The sequence below is a fragment of the Thalassophryne amazonica genome, chromosome 23, assembly GCF_902500255.1.
Source record: "Thalassophryne amazonica chromosome 23, fThaAma1.1, whole genome shotgun sequence".
Lineage (NCBI taxonomy): Eukaryota > Metazoa > Chordata > Actinopteri > Batrachoidiformes > Batrachoididae > Thalassophryne > Thalassophryne amazonica.
Genome location: NC_047125.1, coordinates 24,178,577 through 24,198,930, shown reverse-complemented (window position 1 = coordinate 24,198,930; position 20,354 = coordinate 24,178,577). Strand labels below are relative to the sequence as shown.

At 39.1% G+C, this 20,354-nt stretch overlaps 1 protein-coding gene across 3 annotated transcripts in view; it reads right to left on the bottom strand.

The window, feature by feature from the left end:
- Positions 1–9,957, bottom strand: part of chrnb1 (cholinergic receptor, nicotinic, beta 1 (muscle)) — a 31,807-nt gene extending 21,850 nt beyond the window's left edge. For 2 of the 3 annotated variants that reach the window (XM_034164724.1, XM_034164723.1), the window contains exons 1-4: positions 9,694–9,957; positions 6,541–6,674; positions 3,589–3,633; positions 3,295–3,404 (exon numbers count right to left, since the gene is read on the bottom strand). In XM_034164724.1, coding sequence (XP_034020615.1) covers positions 3,295–3,404; positions 3,589–3,633; positions 6,541–6,674; positions 9,694–9,754 — 350 coding nt within the window. In that variant the 5' untranslated portion in view covers positions 9,755–9,957. The remainder of the gene's footprint in view (positions 1–3,294; positions 3,405–3,588; positions 3,634–6,540; positions 6,675–9,693) is intronic. The other variant, XM_034164725.1, reaches the window with a different exon arrangement.
- Positions 9,958–20,354: the final 10,397 nt, after the last annotated feature.

Sequence of the window (20,354 nt, the reverse complement as noted above, 5' to 3'; positions counted from 1 at the left end):
GTCTCATTTACTGCATTCAGTCTTTAGAAAAGGATTTATTTCTTTAATTTTTGCCTTATTTTGTTATATACACGTACGGCTTGAGTTTTCAGTGTATGTCCTGCCATTCCCTTGGTGATGTTTCAGATTTGATGCAGATGCATATTGATTCCCCTTCCCTCAACCTTTACTAACCAACCCTTATCCTACCCAGTCAAGACACAGTTTGTCTCACCACAGTGGAGTACCAATCACTGTCTGTCTTATTCCTGCAGTCACGCTGCACACTCGGTTCTATTAACGCAAATGATGCTTGGATGCAATCCCAGATGGAAAGACGACACTAAAACATTTTCATTGCCCCAGACGAAATGGAGAGACACAGCACATTTCACAGTATGCGTTTAAATGCCGCATTAATATCAGATGTATATAAAGCTGTTTTGGCTATTCCACTCATAATATAATACACAACAGAGAGTTTGAGCCAATTAGACGCAGATTTAGACTTCTATCGGGGTGTAGTGTTTGGCTTTTATGGCTTTTTTAATTTAACAGGGAATAGTTTGTGCCCTCCTACAACCCTCTTCCTCGGAAGAAATCTGTGGTGGGGAAATAACCGGCATCGATTATACGCACACACAAGAGGCTGTGTTTGTGTGTATGTATGTTGTGCGGAGCTGGCTGAAGTGGCTGAGCGAGTGGTGCCATCAGCTCAGTTATTAGGGAGCTGTGCTGCTTAATTGCCTATAAAGTGTTGATGAATGGAGCAGTGGGGATATTTACAGTGGACTTAACAGGAGTTTCTATGTGGTGTATGTTGGTTGAGTGAGCTAAATAGAAAGTATACCAACTGTTAAAAGTATCCGTATCTGTTTTTTTAAAGTAACGATATGATTTAGTGTTTTTTATTACTCCATTGCTGTACACATACTTTGCTGCATAATTCCGAGTGTTATATTTTCATTATCTCAAAAGAGCATGGTTGGATTTCATCTGAATGTTGGTGGAAAGGTAGACTTTAGGTCAAATAAGAATACAGTTTTGGGGTGGCGCTTGCCTTCAGCCTTTGAACTGAATGCCTTTGATAATTATTCCTTTGATTCTGATCCCATGTTTGATCTCTGATTACAACAATCCTGATAGCATAATCAGAGTAATCAGGACCAAAGATATTTTCCTGACAAAAAGACTCAGACAGAAAGCAACAAAACCATAAGTCCTTCTTGGGGTTCAAAGATCAAAGTTCTAGATCAAAGCTGAATGCTCAGAAAAAATGATCAGTGTAAAAGTTCAGTATTGAGGATATCAGGTCAGGATCAAAGGTCAGCAGTCATGAGCAAATCGTAGCATAACAGATCAACAGGATGGGTGATCAGGATTGAAAGCTCAGTAGTCAGGATCACAGATCTGGATCAGACATGAGTTATCAGGATCAAAGTTCATTCATTGGGATCAAAGGTCAGGATAAAGGTCAACAATTATGCTCAAATCTGAGCATCACAGCTCTGAATAAAAGACGAGTGATCAGGATCACAGTGCAACAATCAGTATGGATCAAAGTCACAAACTGGGATCAAATTTTAGGATCACAGGTCAGGATCAAAGATGAATAATCAGAAAAAAGATTGGGTCAAAGTTTAGTATGGAGGATCACAGGTCAGAATCAAAGTCAGCAGTTGTGATCAGTTATCCACATAAAAAAATCAGCATCAAAGATGAGGACAAAGATGAGCATCAGCATCTAAGGTAAGGATAAAGGTCAACAATCATGCTCATAGTTCAGGATCAAAGATGAATGATCAGATCAGAGAACAACACTGAAGATCACAGAACAGGATCAAAGATCACAAATCAGGATCAGTGCTCAGTGATGAGGTTCAAAGTTTAGCAGTCAGGTTTACTGAGCAATCAGGATAAAAGTTCAGGATCAGAGATTAGGTTTAAAGAAGAGTGATCAGCAACAAAGCTTGGTGATTGCAATCAAAGATCAATGATCAGGATCAAAGACCAGAAATCATGGATCAGGCTCTGAGAAAAGTGGTTAGGATCAAAGGCCAGCAGTGTTGATCAAATCTCAGCACTAAACATCACAGGTCAATAATTACACTCACCGATCAGGGCCAAAGAAAAGTGATCACGATAAAATGTTAGCAAATAAGATACCAGATAAAGATCAAAGATGAGTGGATATGATCAACGGTCAGTACAAGTATCAAACATAAATCACCAGGTTTAAAAATAGGTTATCACAATCGTAGTAATCAGGATCAAAGCTCTGTGGCCAGTATCAAAGCTTTATGATCAGTACGGGGGGGGAAGTAAAATGTCACCCCATGTAAAGAAAGATATGTTGACCTTCGGAGCACCCTGCCAGTTGTTAATCAAATCAACTTTATTCATCCGTGAGGAACTTCATTTGCAGAGAAAACACCTGAGCAAAAACAAATAGAACATACCACGTCATTCACAGATCACAACCAAAGTTCATGAGTTCCATAATAAATACATTAAAAATGTTAAATAGATTAAAAACAAAGGTCAATCATACTAGTCCTCAGCTACAGTTTAATGTAGCAGTCAGCTGTTTAACAGGCGAATAGAGGTGGGGAGGAAGCTGGAGGTGGCCCTCTGTCCTCAGTGGGAGTGACCTGTACCTGCACCCTGAGGGCAGCAGAGTATAGTGAGGGTGCAGGGTGTGAGAGAGGGGTCAGTGGAGATCTGTTTGCCTTTCCTCAGGACTCTGGTATTATTCAACCCCGATTCCAATGAAGTTGGGATGTTGTGTGAAAAGTAAATAAAACCAGAATACAATGATTTGCAAATCCTCTTCAACCTATATTCAATTGAATACACCACAAAGACAAGATATTTAATGTTCCAACTGACGTTTTTGTTTTTGTGCAAATATTTGCTCATTTTGAAATGGATGCCTGCAACACGTTTCAAAAAAGCTGGGACAGTGGCAACAAAAGAAAGTTGATGAATGCTCAAAGAACACCTGTTTGGAACATTCCACAGGTGAACAGGCTAATTGGAAACAGAAATGAGTCCGTTCTGTTTGCAGTACTGTATTTGACTGTATTTGAAGTGTCCATGATTACTGTATCATCTGAGTACTTGATGTAGGAGGCTACTTTTTTGAGGCTTATCATCCATCGTCATCAGTTTTAGACTGTAAATTCCAACATGATTCCAGTATTTGCTATCGTAAGGACCAATTAAGATTACGAAAATGCAACATGACCAAGTGGTCATTCAAGTCTGTCAGTACTAATTACTAAATACCACTGTGAGGGCAGTGATGGTACTTACTTATTGATCAGGTAAATGTCAGGCAGCCAAACCTTCGCAGAGGGGACGCGTAAAACTTCAATCCCATCATGCTGCTTGGGTACCCACGTCAACCGATAGTCTGTCCATTCCTGTTGAAAAGGGGGACAGTGTCTTTATGTCTGCATATTGTTGAAAAGTTAGTTTGTTCAGTTTGTCATTTCATTTTCATTTCAGCAGTTCCCACTTACTTATTGCTGCGGTACAAAAAAACCCAACATCTTCATTGTACTGAGAAGTAAATTCCAAAAAGTGATGATCTGCAATTTAACTTACCAGATTCATAAGAACAACTGTGGTCATTTCTTCATTTTTCATATTCTGAAAGCAAAAACAAACATGTATAGAGATAAACAGGTCAAGCAGTCAATCTGTTCTGTTGTCTTTGGAGTTATGTTTTGTGTAAAAATAAACATGCCACACTGGGCAAATTTTATGATATACAAGTATTTAATAAATTAACATGTTGAAGAGAAAGTTGAAAATCATACAGTTCAGTTATTTAGAATATTTTAAAGACACACTGAATCCAGCTGATTTGCGATAGAGTGAATTAAACCCCATTCTATTTAAATTTTTTCTATTTATTTTTCCTTTATATAGCGCCAAATCACAACAGAGTTGCCTCAAGGCACTTTACACAGGTAAGGTCTAACCTTACCAACCCCCAGAGCAACAGTGGTAAGGAAAAACTCCCTCTGAGGAGGAAACCTCAAGCAGGCAAGACTCAAAGGGGTGACCCTCTGCTTGGGCCATGCTACAAACATAAATTACAGAAACAATTCACAGAACAGTTCACGGACGAATATACAAGAATTGCTGTTGGTGCACAGGAACTCACTTTCATAGAACCACAAACCGCCGTGTGAAGCCCACCGGTGCACATGGTTTTATGATGTAATGTGCCGGACTTGCACCATTTGACGTGTGCAAAGACCGTCATAGTCTAACCATAGTATAACTTTCGCACAACGCGGCATTCACACCAAAGTTATGGTTGCCGTAGAAATGCAAGGTTTACCAACGTGACAGCAAACTTGATGAAGAGAAGTAGTATTTGAATATCTTTAAAATGCCACCATGGTCAAAACAAGACCTCAGCGCCGTTGCAGAACACCCCAGAACAACAGGGACACCCTCCCTTGCCGTCTGTGGTGTACCAAGGCATGGAAACAGTTTTAAACATGATCTTTGTGGATGCATATCCTTGAAAAAGGGAACTGGCCTTTTGACAACAGCCGACGGGTCAACAGGTTGAATTCTAGTTGATCTTCTTTGTTGAATTGTTGAGCAAAGACATTAAACCCAGAATTGATCCTGATGCAATATTTGGGAAGTTGCACGGAAGCTCTTGGCATAGTTGTCTGAAAAATTGTCAATCAAATTTATATTTAGATTTTGGTGTGGGAGTTAGTTATAGTGCACAAGACTTGCAGTCGCAGTGAAAAAAAAATAAAGACTCAGAAATAAACGTTAATGTTGCTGATATTTCGAAACATGCATGCATAAATATGCGCTAATTTGCACAAGTAAATAAATGATTGCACATGCGCATGTGTGCAACATAAGTGCTGATGAACAGGCACAAATCTCTGTGACGTATGATTGTGTTTGTGTATCCGGCAAGAGGGCGGAGCTTCACCCGCCAAAGGCTGCTATTTAAAACACAGGAAGGAATGTCAGGGAGACAGCTGAGACTGTGGGTGTGAGAGCGGGTCACTAACTTCACCCTCTCTCCAACTCACCCTCACATAAACACTGATCTCAAAAGTTACTTACTGAAACTTCAGTACAGTGGTACTTCAAAATACTGCCATTTTCCAGTTGAGTGGTTCTGAGCAGTAACGGGACTGTGCCTCCAAGTGGGTCAGTTTTCAAGATCGTTCCACTCCAGACCTTAAGGGCCTCATGTGACGTCCCCTCAGGAGTGAGACTGACCTTGAATGGAGGCGCAAGACGCATACTCACTGTAGATGTGTATGGGATGCAGTGCAACTGTGACAGCATGGGCATACAGATTCCACAGAGACGACAGCCAAGAGGAAATCAAGGAACAGTCACAGTGACCGAGTGAGAGTAACTTTATACCACTGAGCAGTTAGTGAATGTTAGGAACAGTCCGGTTCTGCTCCTTCTTCCTTGCACGCTGTTGTGATTTTGTGGCCAAAAGTAGTGTTGTGGTATAAGTTCAGTTGATTCAGTTTATTTTATTTATATAGTGCCAAATCATAACATTGCCTCAAGGCGCTTCACATGGGTTAGGTCTAACCTTACTAACCGCCCCTGAGCAAGCACACAGGCGACAGTAGTAAGAAAAAACTCCCTCTGGCATTTTTGAGGAAGAAATCATCATCTGCAAATTTGACATAGGAGTGAGTGGCATTTAGGACAGGGTTCAGTACATATCCCTGTGGTGCACCAGTGTTCAGAGTCAAATCTGAATCGCTGTACTTGGTGATGTGTTTCTGCCTAGTTCAGTGGTCCAAAATCATATGAGATCAGTCAAAGGTCAAAATCAAGACATGTTTTCCAGGATATCACTGCAGCCAGTAAGGCTAGAAATATTATGTCAAGCTTATAAGAGTAAATCATTTGTATTCAAATTGTATGAATAACATTATATCATGCAGACATCATGAAATGATGTCATAATTTTCTTGATTTTTTTTTTTTTTTTCCTCAATCAAGAGGGCTAGAGAGCTGATCCAAAGCTCATATCAATCAACTAATCATTTGTGATTACCTCATATAAGTGCAACATGTCATGGAATGATGTCACTATAGTAACAAAAACACATTTTATGAATGTGTAGGTCATCATCATAACAACCTGTCCATGCATGCTCATTGCTCCTGCTGACATTTTAGGAATGCGTGGAGACAAAGACAGAAAGATGAGATTGTAATGCTTTTGGACATGTGCAGCAGAGGGTCCTAGGGTATATAGGGAGAAGGATGCTGAGGATGGAGTCCCCAGGCAGGAGGAGAAGAGGGAGGACAAAGAGGAGGCTTATGGAAGTGGAGGGTCATGATGCAGGTGGTTGGTCTGACAGAGCAAGATGCAGAAGACGGGGTGAGATGAAGACAGATGATCTGCTATGGCGACCTCTAACAGGAGCAGCCAAAAGATGAAGAACACTATAGAACCACTCCAAAAATCTGCTTGGAGGGGCAGCTGGTGAGGTTATTTATTTGTGTTTGTACAGTAATGCCACACTTATCGCTTACCAGTCCAACAAAGGAGGACAGGATCATACCCACACGAACTACAACTCGTTCTTCAGGTTGACGTGCTGGGCGAACCTTCAGATTGTAGTTGGAAAAGACTTCTTTCATCAGAGCCTTTTCTGCTTCAGATGCACCTAAATGAGACATGCATAGAGGTTATTTTGAATAAAATGTTATATGTGAGGTGCTTTAGTCAGTTGTTGCTTTACAACTGTGACCTGCAGGGACCAAAATGGACCACCCATGTGAAATAGAGCAGAGAACAGTATTGATCGGAATTTGATAACTATGGACCAGTCCAGGGCCGTACTTGGGAATCTAGTATTTTGACAAGTTCCAACTGTTCACGAGAGGTCACCAATGTAGTGTCTAAAAGATGACACCAATTGGACTTCTTGTTAGTTTTCCAGATGTTTCTCCATGCATAACTGCTTAGAAATTACAAGTGCCTTCCATGAAGCTACTCACACAGCTGTCTTAGAACTACAAGAAGCTTGAGCATCTTGAACACCACCAACAAGTCCAGTTGCTGGAGAGCATCCTTCCCTCTTACCTTGATGACTTGGAACCATCATCATTGATTTTCAAGTGATTTTCCAGGAGCTGCTTTATTGAGTGTTTCGGTTGTTTTGAGACACTGAATCATTTTCTACATGAGTTGGTTAATATGTCAAGCATTTTGAAACATGAATAATTTTGAGGCATTTGTTTGATACACAAGTATGACAGATTTTCTAAAATATCTGTTGTTTGTTTCAAAATGGCCAGTTGTATTCTGAATAAAATAACTTAATTGGACCAAAGTTCCAAAAAGCCTAGTATCTGGTGTTCTAGACCAAAATCTACACCCTATGGAATACTGGTGAATAGTTGATAAAGTCTCAGTCCTAGTGGAACCAGTAATTCTGTGTAAACTATTAAACCATTTATAGGTATATAATATCAATTTTTAAATGTTCTGGTTCCATTTACATGGACCCATCACTTGCAATGCAGTATTATCTGAGATGGATGAGAAAAGGCTGAATGCTACCCTTCTGGCACCACCTGTACTCTCTGCCTGCTGTCAGGAACCGTGCGTCCCCGTGCCTGCATAATGGAAGTGCCTTGCTGGTGATCACCGTCATTTATTCCTGTCAGGTCGGATCCTGCTGGGCCCACAGCTGTGCCAAATGTGATAAATGCTGCATCACGAGTGCTGTTGATTAGGAAAACATCCAATTTGCCAACACTGAAGAAAAAAAATTAGTGTAAAAGCCTGCATTTATGTAAACACATTGGAATACGGCAATGTTATATGAAGTTAGATGCTTGTTTTATGGCTAATACAAGATATAGATCTTTGAAAGGCAACTTAGGTGTTACTGAATTTGCTCCGTAAGGACGTGTGTTACTTCTTATGTTTGTTGGTTAGTTTAACCTATTTTTATGTTTGGGATAAAGTTACATTTTTGTGGTAGCTGTATAGAGAGGGGTAGAGCCCGTAAATTCAAAGCATATTTAAACAATTAAGCAACAAGTTTCCAGAATGCATTTGTTTCATGCCATGTAAGAAGGTGGACAAACTGAAGTTTTGTGCTCTTCAAACTTCCACTTCCAGAAATGCTCTCCACACTTCTAGATTCAGAAGGAGACTCTCAGATAATATCTCAGCTGTATAGCAACCCTGCAAATAACTTTCTCCTGAATAGTTAGGGTTGGTTTTTAATTTCTCTGAAGTGCACACAAAGCCTGAAAAATTGAACAGTGTTTTCAGATTTGTGCAAAAAACAATGCACACTTTTGGAAGTCTTGCACCGGCAGAATTCTGATATGGTTGAGGCTCATTTTGGGAAGTCTCCCTGGTGCTCTGTGGGAATGGTGTTATGGTACCTTCGATGACTTTTTCAACAACTGCCGTTACATTTCAAACACACACACACATATATAAATCTAGCGCTGCAACAGAAACGGCTAATCTACAACTGGAATAGGATTTCCCAAAAACAATAATTGATTTGCAAATGCCATTTTAAATGGTCCTGTCATGCATTTTAGACCAAACAACACCTCAGCTTTACCGAAGTAAATGAAAGACGGATCCAGATCTGTTTCAAGATGAGTGAGTTTCAGTTCATGTTAATGTGTTGTTCCTTACATTAGCGTGTAGGCTACCATAGTGTAAATACACCATATAATACTGTCCTGACCGTTCTGTGTTCTGTAATCAAACTACAATGTTTGCACGTACAATAAATACATCTACTCTGCAGCTGCACACTAAACTCAAACAAATCTGGCAGCCTGGAAACTGTACAGTGCTTGAATCTTGCACTCACTGAGCCCAAACGTGTCATGAATCAATGCTTCGTACCAGCTCACAGTGGAGTCTGGGACAGCTAGCCGTGATGTAACGTTTTCGTTGGTAATATAAATGAAAGCTGGCCAAAAGAAAAAAATTTGCAGAGCTGAGCGGTGTTGTACTAACATCTCTTTCTTTTGGCTGCTCCGTTAGTGGTTGCCACAGCAACTCATCATCATCCTGACATCTACTGGTCAAATAAGTTGTTGCACTATACTTTAATATTATGATTAAAACTATTTATTTATTAATTTATTGGTTCTCCAGCAAGTAGTATGTTGGGCATTAATGAGTAGATATATAACTCAAGATCAACTTGCACTGCTGACAAACAACCAAGTAAACAGCAAAAAAAAGATAACGTTAAGATAAAGATAAAGCTGAGGTAAATATTTCACAATAATTGTATTTTAAATTTAAATCTTGTGCTAATGTACCAGTGTAACAATTACAGTTAGTTTGAAGTATATATTCATTAAAGCAGATGCTATGGATCTAAAAGAGTAATTTATGGATTTTGAGGGAAGAATTGGTGGTGAAATGAACCTTTGTCAAAAAAAAACAAATAATTTGATCTACTTAACATTCTCAAAAAAGTCTACCTTATAACATCATAAAACTCTATACCCTAAGCATTTCTTCTGTCTTACTGTAAGTCCTCATTAATAATGTAATAATGGATTTTGCTGGTAGTACTCAAATGGTGAAGGTATGATTTTTCCTGATGCAGTTTTACAGTGTGACACTAGGAGTTTTTAACCCAAGACATTTTACATAACCTCAATTTCACACTGTGTCAGTTTATGACTTACCTCCGACTGTACACAGGCTACATAAGAAGCACGCCAGAAGTAGCAGGTCCAGATTTTTCATTGTGACCCAAAACCAAAAGTTGTTTCCTCATCAAAGCAGATCCTCAGTCAGGAAATCTGAGTTTGCTTTGTCTTCTGTTCCTTCTGCAGTTCACCGTAACATTTTCGTTGCACATTGATCAGTTTGGACTGTTGTTGTCTGTCAGTCAGGCCACCATGGCCAGCTGCTGTCTGCTCTGATTACTAACCCATTGCACCACCCCCAAGCCGATATGACCCAATCCTGACTCTGCCCAATGAGCTTTTACTTCAGCACTGGTTACTACACTGAAAGTCATGAAATTTCAGCTACCGTTTACCAGAAGGCTCATCATCAAGTGTGTAATTGCTGCAGGGGTGACATGGGTGTCTTGATGGCGTCTTTCACTCGCTTTATGTTACTCCAGTTACTCATAGGCTCTGAAAATTGAAGCATTATGTATATGAATGGTCTTAAATTAAAGGTAATATTTCTCACACCAGTTGAATTAAAGCAAACAGTATACATTACAAGTACACCTTGACTGTTTCATGTTCACTTAGATTTAGTTAGAATTTGTGTCATTGGACTTATGGATACCATTTCTAGGACATTGAATGTCCAATAATGTTTTTTATAAGCCGTCACCTTGCCATTTGGTCTGGTGCCAATTTAATTACCATAGAAGCTAACTATTAACAGCTAGCAGCCATTATCAAGTCACACATCACATTATTGGGCAGGATGGAGTGTATAAAGCTCGCTTTGGCAGCGCTTCATCTTTACAGATCTCTCTCCCAGAGCATCTCTAATAGATCAGTGTTTAAATTGTAAGTAGCCGATCCAAATTTAAACAAATTATTGATCACCATTAATTGTAATTTCTATGCAAAACAAATAACATAGTATTCAGATATGAAAAATAGTGATGCTATCAGTGATAATAATAAAAAACTGATGATGATGATGATACATTATATTCAATATCCCCCTCCCCCCTTTGCTTTCATTCCAATTATTGCCTTTTCCTAATTACACCATTAAGATAAATGGCTTAATTCCACTGTATCTTATCTAAGTTTCAAATTAAAAGCCTGAAAATTCAGTTTTGCTACCATACTTCCACTAAAAGTAATTAAAATAACCAAGGCAGATTTTTCAACCCACAAGCCAATTTTTGGATTACCTGTATTGTCTTGTTTTTGGTGGCAAGTCATTCCGAAGATTCAGAAGAGGAAAGGTCACGTCCTATAACCGCACCAAGCCTTGGCTGCAAATGCAACACATTCTCACACCCAACTCATCACATATTGATGCAGAACCCTTGTTGTGACGAAGCGTGAGTATCTGAGGAGTTAGGTACCCCTTTTACACTACTTAGTGATGTGCAAACCCTAACCCAAACATAGATGAATGTTCCCTGCTGTGTTAAGGGTTGACTCAGGAGTCAAGTATAGATTAGCATGTTGTTGGGCATAAGACAGAGTATTTTGTGATTTAAACATTTTTACCCGAGGCCAACATATGGCCATCGGGTATTGCGAAGACCCGGCGTCCGTCCGTCTGTCTGTCTGCCCATCCATCTGTCCGTTTGTCTGTCTGTGTACAGCATAAGTCCAGTTCTATTACTGCCATGGTTTTCAAATTCACAGGGAACATTCTTGGGGCACAGACCTTGGACAAGTTTGAATATAGCTAACCTTGATGTATTTTAAGAGGTTTAAAAAGTCACATTCTGTTATCTGATCCATTTTGTGCTTGAGTGACGCGGGTGACAGCCAATTAGAGTAGAGCTGCACTGTGACGTCAGTTGCTGGTTTCTTCAAAACCTCTTTGTTTTGTGTGTTTATATGCATGTTTCCCATATATCATGTAAAAGCTAGTGAGAAAGAAGTAAGCACTTCTAAAACTGAAAATGCTGTTTTTGGAACCTATTAACACCTCTGAACTTATATATAAGACATTTTATGGAGGTTAGCATGGTGACGTCACTTCTTAGTTTAGCTACTTGCTAACTGCTTTGTTTCTGGTATATTATGTAATTACAAGCGAGAAAAACACTTATAAAACTGAAAACACTGTTCTTGTAACCTGATAACACTTCTGGTGTCATTTACAAGAGAGTTTGTGGACATTAGCTTGCATGCTAATGTTTGCTAACTCAAATCTAACTTTGTCTTATTAATATTAAACGTGCAAAGAGGGTGATCTACAAATATTCCATGGTTTGTATAACTTGAACAAATGATGATTTGATTTGAACATGTATAAATCGTACGTAAGACAATAGGATCCTAATAATAAACTAAACAACTGCAAATTATAAATAACAAAATGCTCATATGGCCGAGGGTATTTTAGCATTACATTATTTTTTGTGAAACATTTTTAAAAACTGCTTCTTTGGTGGTTCAAAGATCAAAACAGGTGTTTCCAGACATTTATACAATAAAAATGCTCAAATAGGTTGAATATAAACTTGAGGTCTTTGAGTATTTCAAGCCTCCAATCTGCTTTCAAGTCTCAGTGGTTTATGAGATACAGCACACGATGATTTCATCAGGTGTTAAAGGTAACATCAAATAGAAAATATGTTAATACAAGTGAAGCGACGCACAGTGGCTGAAGCTTGCTCATGGTACACGAAGTGCCAAATTTTGAGCCCACAGTGAAGCGGGAAATGTCAAATGTCGAACACTTCCTGGCATGGGCAGAGGCCAAGGTTGCACAGGACTCCCCTGAAATCTGATTGGGCACAGATGATTGACATGTCATGGCACCGCACGTCTGGTTGAAAAGAGCTGCATTTTGAAATAGATTGAAATGATAGATTTGAAATTGAACATATCGATCGTCTGAACAATGGACTCCAAATGACACCAAAGTTATATTGGTGAGTAAATGACCGTATTTTATGCCAGAAATGAGGTCCAAGTTGTTAAAAGCAGCATTTCTCATTTAATTCTGGTTGCCTTTTGTATATATGTATATATATATATATGTATATATGTATGTGTATATATGTATATATATATATGTGTGTGTGTGTGTGTGTGTGTGTGTGTGTGTGTGTGTGTGTGTTTCTCCAGTGATTTTAAACGAGTAGGCAGCTCTTGATTCATGAGATATAACATAAAGACGCTCAGGCTGAAGGAAATACAGGTAATTTACTCCTCCTCTGTTCTGTATTAAATCTGTGTAACCTTTTAATTTTGCTCTCTGAAGGTCTTATTTTTAAATAACCTCTTAATTTTGCTGTCTGAGTGACACACCAATGACACAACTGTAGATAAATAAATCTAAAGTTATCTTCCTTAAACTTAAAAAGAAAGCAGATGTCTACAACTTGATATAAATGATTTAAAAATAGAAAATCCAGCTTACCGATGAAGTGGTGTAGAGGAGAATTTTCTTAAAAAGATGACCCGATAGTTCTGCTCCAATTTGCCAGAAAGTACATCTGAGATGCAAGTCTAGATTTAATGTTTTGGTGAAAGAAACGTTTGCATTTCTTCATAATTGATGTAAATAAAGTCCAAGACATATTCAATGACTTGTCCCCTGACTTGTCTGAAGAAAACTGGCAATAAAACTGATTATTATTTACGGTAGTATCAAGTTTTAGAGCTTTGCTTTCAGATTGAATTTGAGGAAGATAATTTTAGAAATGTTTATTTTTTATATTTTTTTGTATTTCTTGTATTTGAAATGGAATAAACAAATTAAAATGTGTGAAATTCCAAGTGTTCCAATACGTTTGGAGGACGCTGTATCCTAACCTTATGATGAGTGCAAATGAGTGTGGTATTATTACTGTTTTGTTTAAGAATGTTTTATTTTCACTGCTGCTGCACTATGTGTGAAATCATAGTCATATCATATTGATATGACAATATGGAGATGTGATAATTTGTCCATATTGTACAGCCCTACTGTCAACTAGCTGAAAAGTTTGAATATTAATTTACATCTACATTTAAAAAATGCTTAGTGTCAGGAGGTTAAGAGGACTGTAATTAGGGAGCTCTGGGAGAGCGGAGCTCCCCCCAGAAGCTGAAAGGTTGTAGCCATGCTAATGCTCCCCTGAAGCATTTGCTCAAAAAAAAGTCTGAAGGACCTAAATGACATGGTGAGATGCTGAAGAGCTGCGATCGTTCATGTCTGTGACATACACATATTACTAATTTTCAGGTTAAAATGTTTAATTGGCGCAAATGTAATCTCGGGGACCCTGGGTAATATAGGTTTTGGTTACCAAACACAAACACCTAAATATCTAAATGTCTAGCTATATGAAAGGACACAAAGACACTCAATGAAGGAGCCAGGAGACCAGAGATACAATCATACAAATATATTAGTTTGTTTTATTCAATTATATTCAATAATATGTCTCCCTTGACTTTGTGTAAGTTATTCCAGAAATAAATACAGATCATATTGCAAATGCAGTTACAAGAGTTTGGGATAATAGAGAGTTGAGGGCATTAAGGGGTTAAAGGGGTAAAGAGTAAATATTCAAGTCTCTTTGAAGGTGTCCAGTAAATGATCGGTGCATGCATGCTTGTCGCCCTGCCCGCCTGTGATCCCCACAGGGGGGTTAAATCGGAAAATCCGCAACTTTCACGGCTCGCTCTTTGCCGTCTCTGTCCTTATCTCAGAGTGGTTCATGGATTTGTGATGGTCAGCGTTGGATGGCGAGCAGTGGCCTTGTGATCTTGCTTCTCAGAGAGGCGCATCCCGGCCACATTTGCATGGATATATATATACACACACACACACACACACAATCCTTCCCATTTGTGTACAAAAATATTGCTGTTGTGACTTTGATATAGCTGGAAGACTGAAGCATTCTATTTGCATTTGGAAGACAAATTATGCTGATTCCCTTAAAACCTGTGCGGATGGTCTCACTGCTGGACCATCCATGCAGTCAAAAAAAACAAAAAAAAAAAAACAGAGAGAGAGAGACTGTGAATGAAAAGTCCACCTGAAGGTCATCCAATTATTGTCCTTTTAGAGCGCAAAGGTGTGACAGCAACATAATCACTTCCAAAGATTGTAACGCATTGTATATAAGTCCTTGCAATAAGAGTTGGTTCATTTGTAATAAGGCCTTTATAAGATGCTTATAAATATGATGCATTAAGACTATCCATTTTATAAGAGCATAATATACACGTTTCTGGTCATATAATTGGACATTCTGAACTACCTATATAATACTAAGTTTATAAACTGCTTATGAATGTTGTTAAATCCCTAATGAATTTCTTAAAGTTGTTTATAATAGTGTCACAAGCACATTTATTTAGTTTGTCACTGATTCTCTGCCGTCCCAGTAAGCCAGTTAGTTTCTACAACAACTTGACTTCTTGTTGCTTTTAACAGAATTTAACCACTTGGATGAGGGAACATTTAGGTATTTATTGAGTTTAAGTAACTTACTTTGACCTACTTTCACATTGCTTTATTGAAATTAGAGCATCATTAACATTTATATTGGCATTTATCAATGCCTTTTGTAGCTATCAGATTGAAACCGAGAGCAATGCCTTATAATCAAACAATACAGGTGTTTGTGATGCTATTGCTAGCACTCATAGTCTTATTAACCTATAATAAAGTTAATAAGCATTTTAAAAGCACTTTAAAAGGCTTTATTACCAGTTAAACAGTATTACCAGGACCTCAATTCAAAGCATGACCCAAAAGACCAACAGTGTGTCATTAAAGGGGAACTCCAGAATTTTCCAACTTGGGTTTTTTGGGGGTCAACTTTGCAATCAGGCAGTATTGATTGAGAATGCTAAATGGCTGTACAGTTTCCCTATTCAGTTGCAACAATAAGCAGTTTACATTGTACCCCGCTGACTTACATTATGTGGCCAATTAGCATCTGACACTGCATGACGCTGTTAGTATTCTAATTACCTCCACCAATGAAGCTGGGAGGAGGTTATGTTTTCACCCCTGTTTGTTTGTCTGTTTGTGAACAGCCTGTAACCCACAATTTTTCATATATCATTATGAAATTTTGACAGAGGATTCATATCCTGATAGGCAAGAACTGATTCAGTTTTCAAGGTCATAGGTCAAAGGTCAAAGTCAAAAAAATATTGGAAAAAATCGCTACCCTTTAACATTGAATGAATTTTCCAAAATTCGTAACTCTGTTAAAAAAGATCGAATTTCTTTCATATTTGAGAACGTTATGTAGGATGGTATCCTTTATCGACTGATAAAGTTGGATCCAGATCTGATCTGGATTACAGATTTTGTGGCCATTGAAACCCCATTTAATGTATATCTTACATTATATCTTATCAAACGTGCCCTCATCACTCTCATATTTGAAAGTCAGGTGCAGACTGGCACTCACTATCACTGGACAAAGGTTGATCTGGATCTGGATTGTGGATTTTGTGGACATTTTCATATCATATTGAAAAGCCCATTTGCTGTATATTTTGCATTATATCTCAATCAAAAGTGCCTCAGTCACTCTCATTTTTCTCTTATGGATTTACCTACAGCACCAAAATTGGATAGATGTTTCAATTTTATGCCTGTTTGTCTTCCAGTTATCGGTTGGAAACCAAGTGCCAAAAAGTAAAGACAAATTGTGCATAGCAGAGATAACCAGTGTCCTGTGAAAATTATCTGAAAAAGAATTCAGAAACTGAAAAAGTTGGGAAAAAAACCTGACAACACCACAAAAAACTTTCAAGTGGGTTAGGGTATTAGGGTTACGGATTCAAGTGCATGAACTAAGTACATACTCCTGACATTTGATCACATCTAATTTAGCTTCTGAAAAGCCACAGGACTTTGACCTTGAACATTTTTTCCAAGGTAAAAATTTGTGGAATTGGATACAAGTATTGGCTGAGGTTTGCGCTCTTCGAGTGCGGTGCTCTAGTTCAGTATTGGACCGATTTAAAATTGTTTATGTCCTGACTCTGAGTGAAAAGTCAAACCCAAAAACATCTAAAAATAGAGACCAGGTTGAAAACTTTTCCCCTTCAAAGCACCACAGGTCACAAAACCCAACTTTTGATCAAACTGAAAATAACACCTGCTTGTAGGTTACACTGCAAAGTCGCCACAAAAACAGAGGTGGCGCATTAGCTTCTCAGAGGTGAAGCCGTGGTCTGTTTGTAAAGGTCACACCTTTTTAGCCACAGCTGCACCGCCTCCGTGCAAGGCGCTGCGCGAGCAATATAGATGCTCCCAGAGATTGTGGGTGCGCCGTTGTTAAAAACAACCAATCAGGTTTTTATATGCCAATAAAATCCCACATTAAAGGACGCGGCGGGAACCACGCCTGCATTGATGCATCTTTTTTTAATTATATGTCTGAAAAATTTAAGAAGCAAGGACAGCATCGCTCTTTTGTCGACACACTTGATCCTCTCTTCCTCCCCATCTCTCTCTCTCTGTCTCTCATCTCTCTTTTGTGTGTGTGTGTGTATGTGTGTGTGTTTTCTGCTGCATTGCAGATGTGGCAAAGGGACTGCATCTCAAAGTAACACACAGCCAGCTCCCAAAAAGACTGTTACAAACATTAACGCTGTACTAAAACACACAGTTGGTTTCTGTATCAATATTAATCTATATCAGTTTTTCCCTCCTCTGCGCCCTCAAAGATAATGTGGCTGCGCCTTGTTAATGGAGTTTATTGCTTTCTGCCCAAGGACTCTGCTCATTGATTTGGCCTCTGATTTCGACTCCATTTTTCTTTTTCTTCTTAGAAGCACAAAACTGTTTCCTACGTAAACCAAAGATGATGTGTGACATGTATCCATCAATATATATTTGTCACAAACAGCAATTTACATTCTTACCACCTCTCTGTTTAAAGGCGTGGCTTGTTCACAAAATATATTAGAGTACATACAACATTTCTGTCCCAAAACTTTAGAGCAAATTTTAATTTGTTTCAGTCGAACGTGCAATAATCTGTCTGATTTCCACGATTGTGCAGTATGGCTCAGTTCGTAGACTGGGTTGTCCACTGACCGAAAGGATGGGGGATTCAACCCCTGCCTGCTCAGTCTTGAGGCACAGAATTACATTTTGATCAACTTTGATGCATATCTTTAGGTCAATACCCAATCACTTAGAGAAAGTAGATCAGTAGGATAACTAGTTGGGGCTACCAATATATAGACCTCTGTTCAATTCCCGTTCACGCTAACCATCTGCGTTCTTGGACAAGACACTTTATATGCATCGTTCCAGTCCTTCCAGCTATAAATGAGTACTGGTTTGGGCTTGGGAAGGAGTCTGCATTGAACTGATGTTCTGTCCAGGGGGAGTTGTCCACTTAGTGATGCGGAAACTGTCAATAAGAACCAGACGTCAGTATAGGACTTGTTTCTTCCAATCACATGCTGTCACTGCAGTGATAACCTTGATGTGATCAAAGTGATCAAACCAGGTAGTGAGTGTGGTTCCCTGTTTTGAATAAACTTAAAGCAGTTGTTGGTTGAAAGTTCAATTGTAGAACAGACTCTATTTTCTGGACTATAAGTCATGTTTTGTTTATTTGTCTTGCTGGTCCTGCAACTTATATTTCCAAGTGACATGTATGTCAAAAATATACTGCATGATCATTTATGGCCACAAGATGGCAGTGTCTAAAATAGTGACCAAGTGAACGCTGTTCCTGTATGATGATCTGAATAGCTGTTTATTAAAGAATGATCGTCAACTCTGCACTCCACTTGCCCCTCCCTGAGCCTGGTTCTGCTGGAGGTTTCTTCCTGTTAAAAGGGAGTTTTTCCTTCCCACTGTCGCCACGTTCTTGCTCATAGGTGGTCGTTTTGACCATTGGGGTTTTTCTGTAATTATTGTATGGCTTTTGCCTTACAATATAAAGCGCCTTGGGGCAACTGTTTGTTGTGATTTGGCGCTATATAAATAAAATTGATTTGATTTGATTTTACTTGTTTGCACTTTGTGGTACAGCCGCAACAGAGGAACATTGCTACACTCAGGTAAGGCTAACTGGTATAATCAATTATTTAAAAAAGTTTATTTATATTTGGTGAGGTAAATAATGTACAGACATTTAACTCGACTTTGAAGTGATCTGTTCAGTGGCAACAAGGAGGAGTTTATTTGTCTTGTACAATAAAATTAATTTGCCCGTTAGCTTCTGTTTGCTAATGTGATACTTGCATAAAAAAATTAAGTAGACTAAAAAGCTAACGCTTTCCAAAAATTAAAAATAAAGCTTAGGCTGTAATTCAGCAGAATTCTTCTTTATTGATGGTGCAGTTGCATCTCTCTCTCTCTGTGTGTGTGTGTGTGTGTGTGTGTGTGTGTGTGTGTGTGTGTGTGTGTGTGTGTGTATGTATGTATATATATAATATGAGTTCTCGCCAGGGCAGTTGAGCATAGGGGGCCCCCATGCTGTGATTTGGATCCCCTATGCTGTGACTTAACCAGCATAAGGGGCTTTTCAGGAAATAGTGTTTCAAAGGGTTATAAATTAAAAAATTTTTGGCCCCTGGACTGTCCTACAATACTCGCACCTGCAACACTCATCGTGTGGCTATGCCCCACCAAGTTCCCCCGTATGCTTTAAAAAAATCCTGGTGAGAACCCTGCATATTTTCCTCTTCATGACGCATTGTTTGACAGATGCAACTAATACTCTAATGTGACATATTTTCCAGAAAATACAGTAAATCTGTGTGGCAATGGTGGAATTATCCCAACATTATTATTTTCCCAACAATATTTTTCAGCCCCTGAGGCCTGTCAGGTCAGTGGTTTTCTCCAGTTTCTGTAGCATGAAGAGAATGAGTGTCTACAACTAGCTCTGGGTGGTGAGGCCGGTCCATCGCAGGATACATTGCCTAGCAAACACCAGTGCCCATTTCCAGCTGGGCGGACTGATATAATGTAGATGAAGTGTCTTGCCCAAGAACACAGACTGGTAGATTGAAGTCTGTATCTGGAATTGAATGCCGGTCTTTTTGTTGGCAGTTCAGCTCGTATCCCACAGACCACATTGCAGAGGTGGACTTAAAGACCCTTAAAGCTCAACTGTTCCAGGAGAGTTGGCCAAGAGCCACATAAGATTTGCATCTCCAATTCTACGCACGACTGAAGCATTAGGAAATGAAACCTCGAAGCTTCAGTATCTCTCTGCCTATCTCGCTGAGTCCTTCAGCACCTCGGATGACCCCCGGCTCTGCAGTCATAATTCGCTCAGTAAGCAGGGAGGGCCCTGACTTTGGAGAAGCAGGATGGAAGGGAGTCCCCAGGGGAGAGGTGCTAGCAAATGGGGAGCATGCACGCTTGTGCAAGCTGTGTGAAGCACGCAGCTAAATCAGATACATACATCATTTATCCTTCTTTGTTATGCATAGCATACTCACAAGCACGTGTCTCCTATCTTTTTTTTCATATTTTCCTTATAGAAGCAGTAATGCCTGCACTCCAAAGTGCCAATATTTAATATTTAAAGCTGATACCAGGGACATTTATAAGTGAGTTAAAAGCAGTAAATTCAGCCGCAGGGGGTTTTGCTAATCAAACATGTGCTCCAACAGACGGCCACCGAGATAAGCGGCAATCTTTCCATCCCGTAATTCACACGGAATTGTTTTGAAGTGAAGCCCGA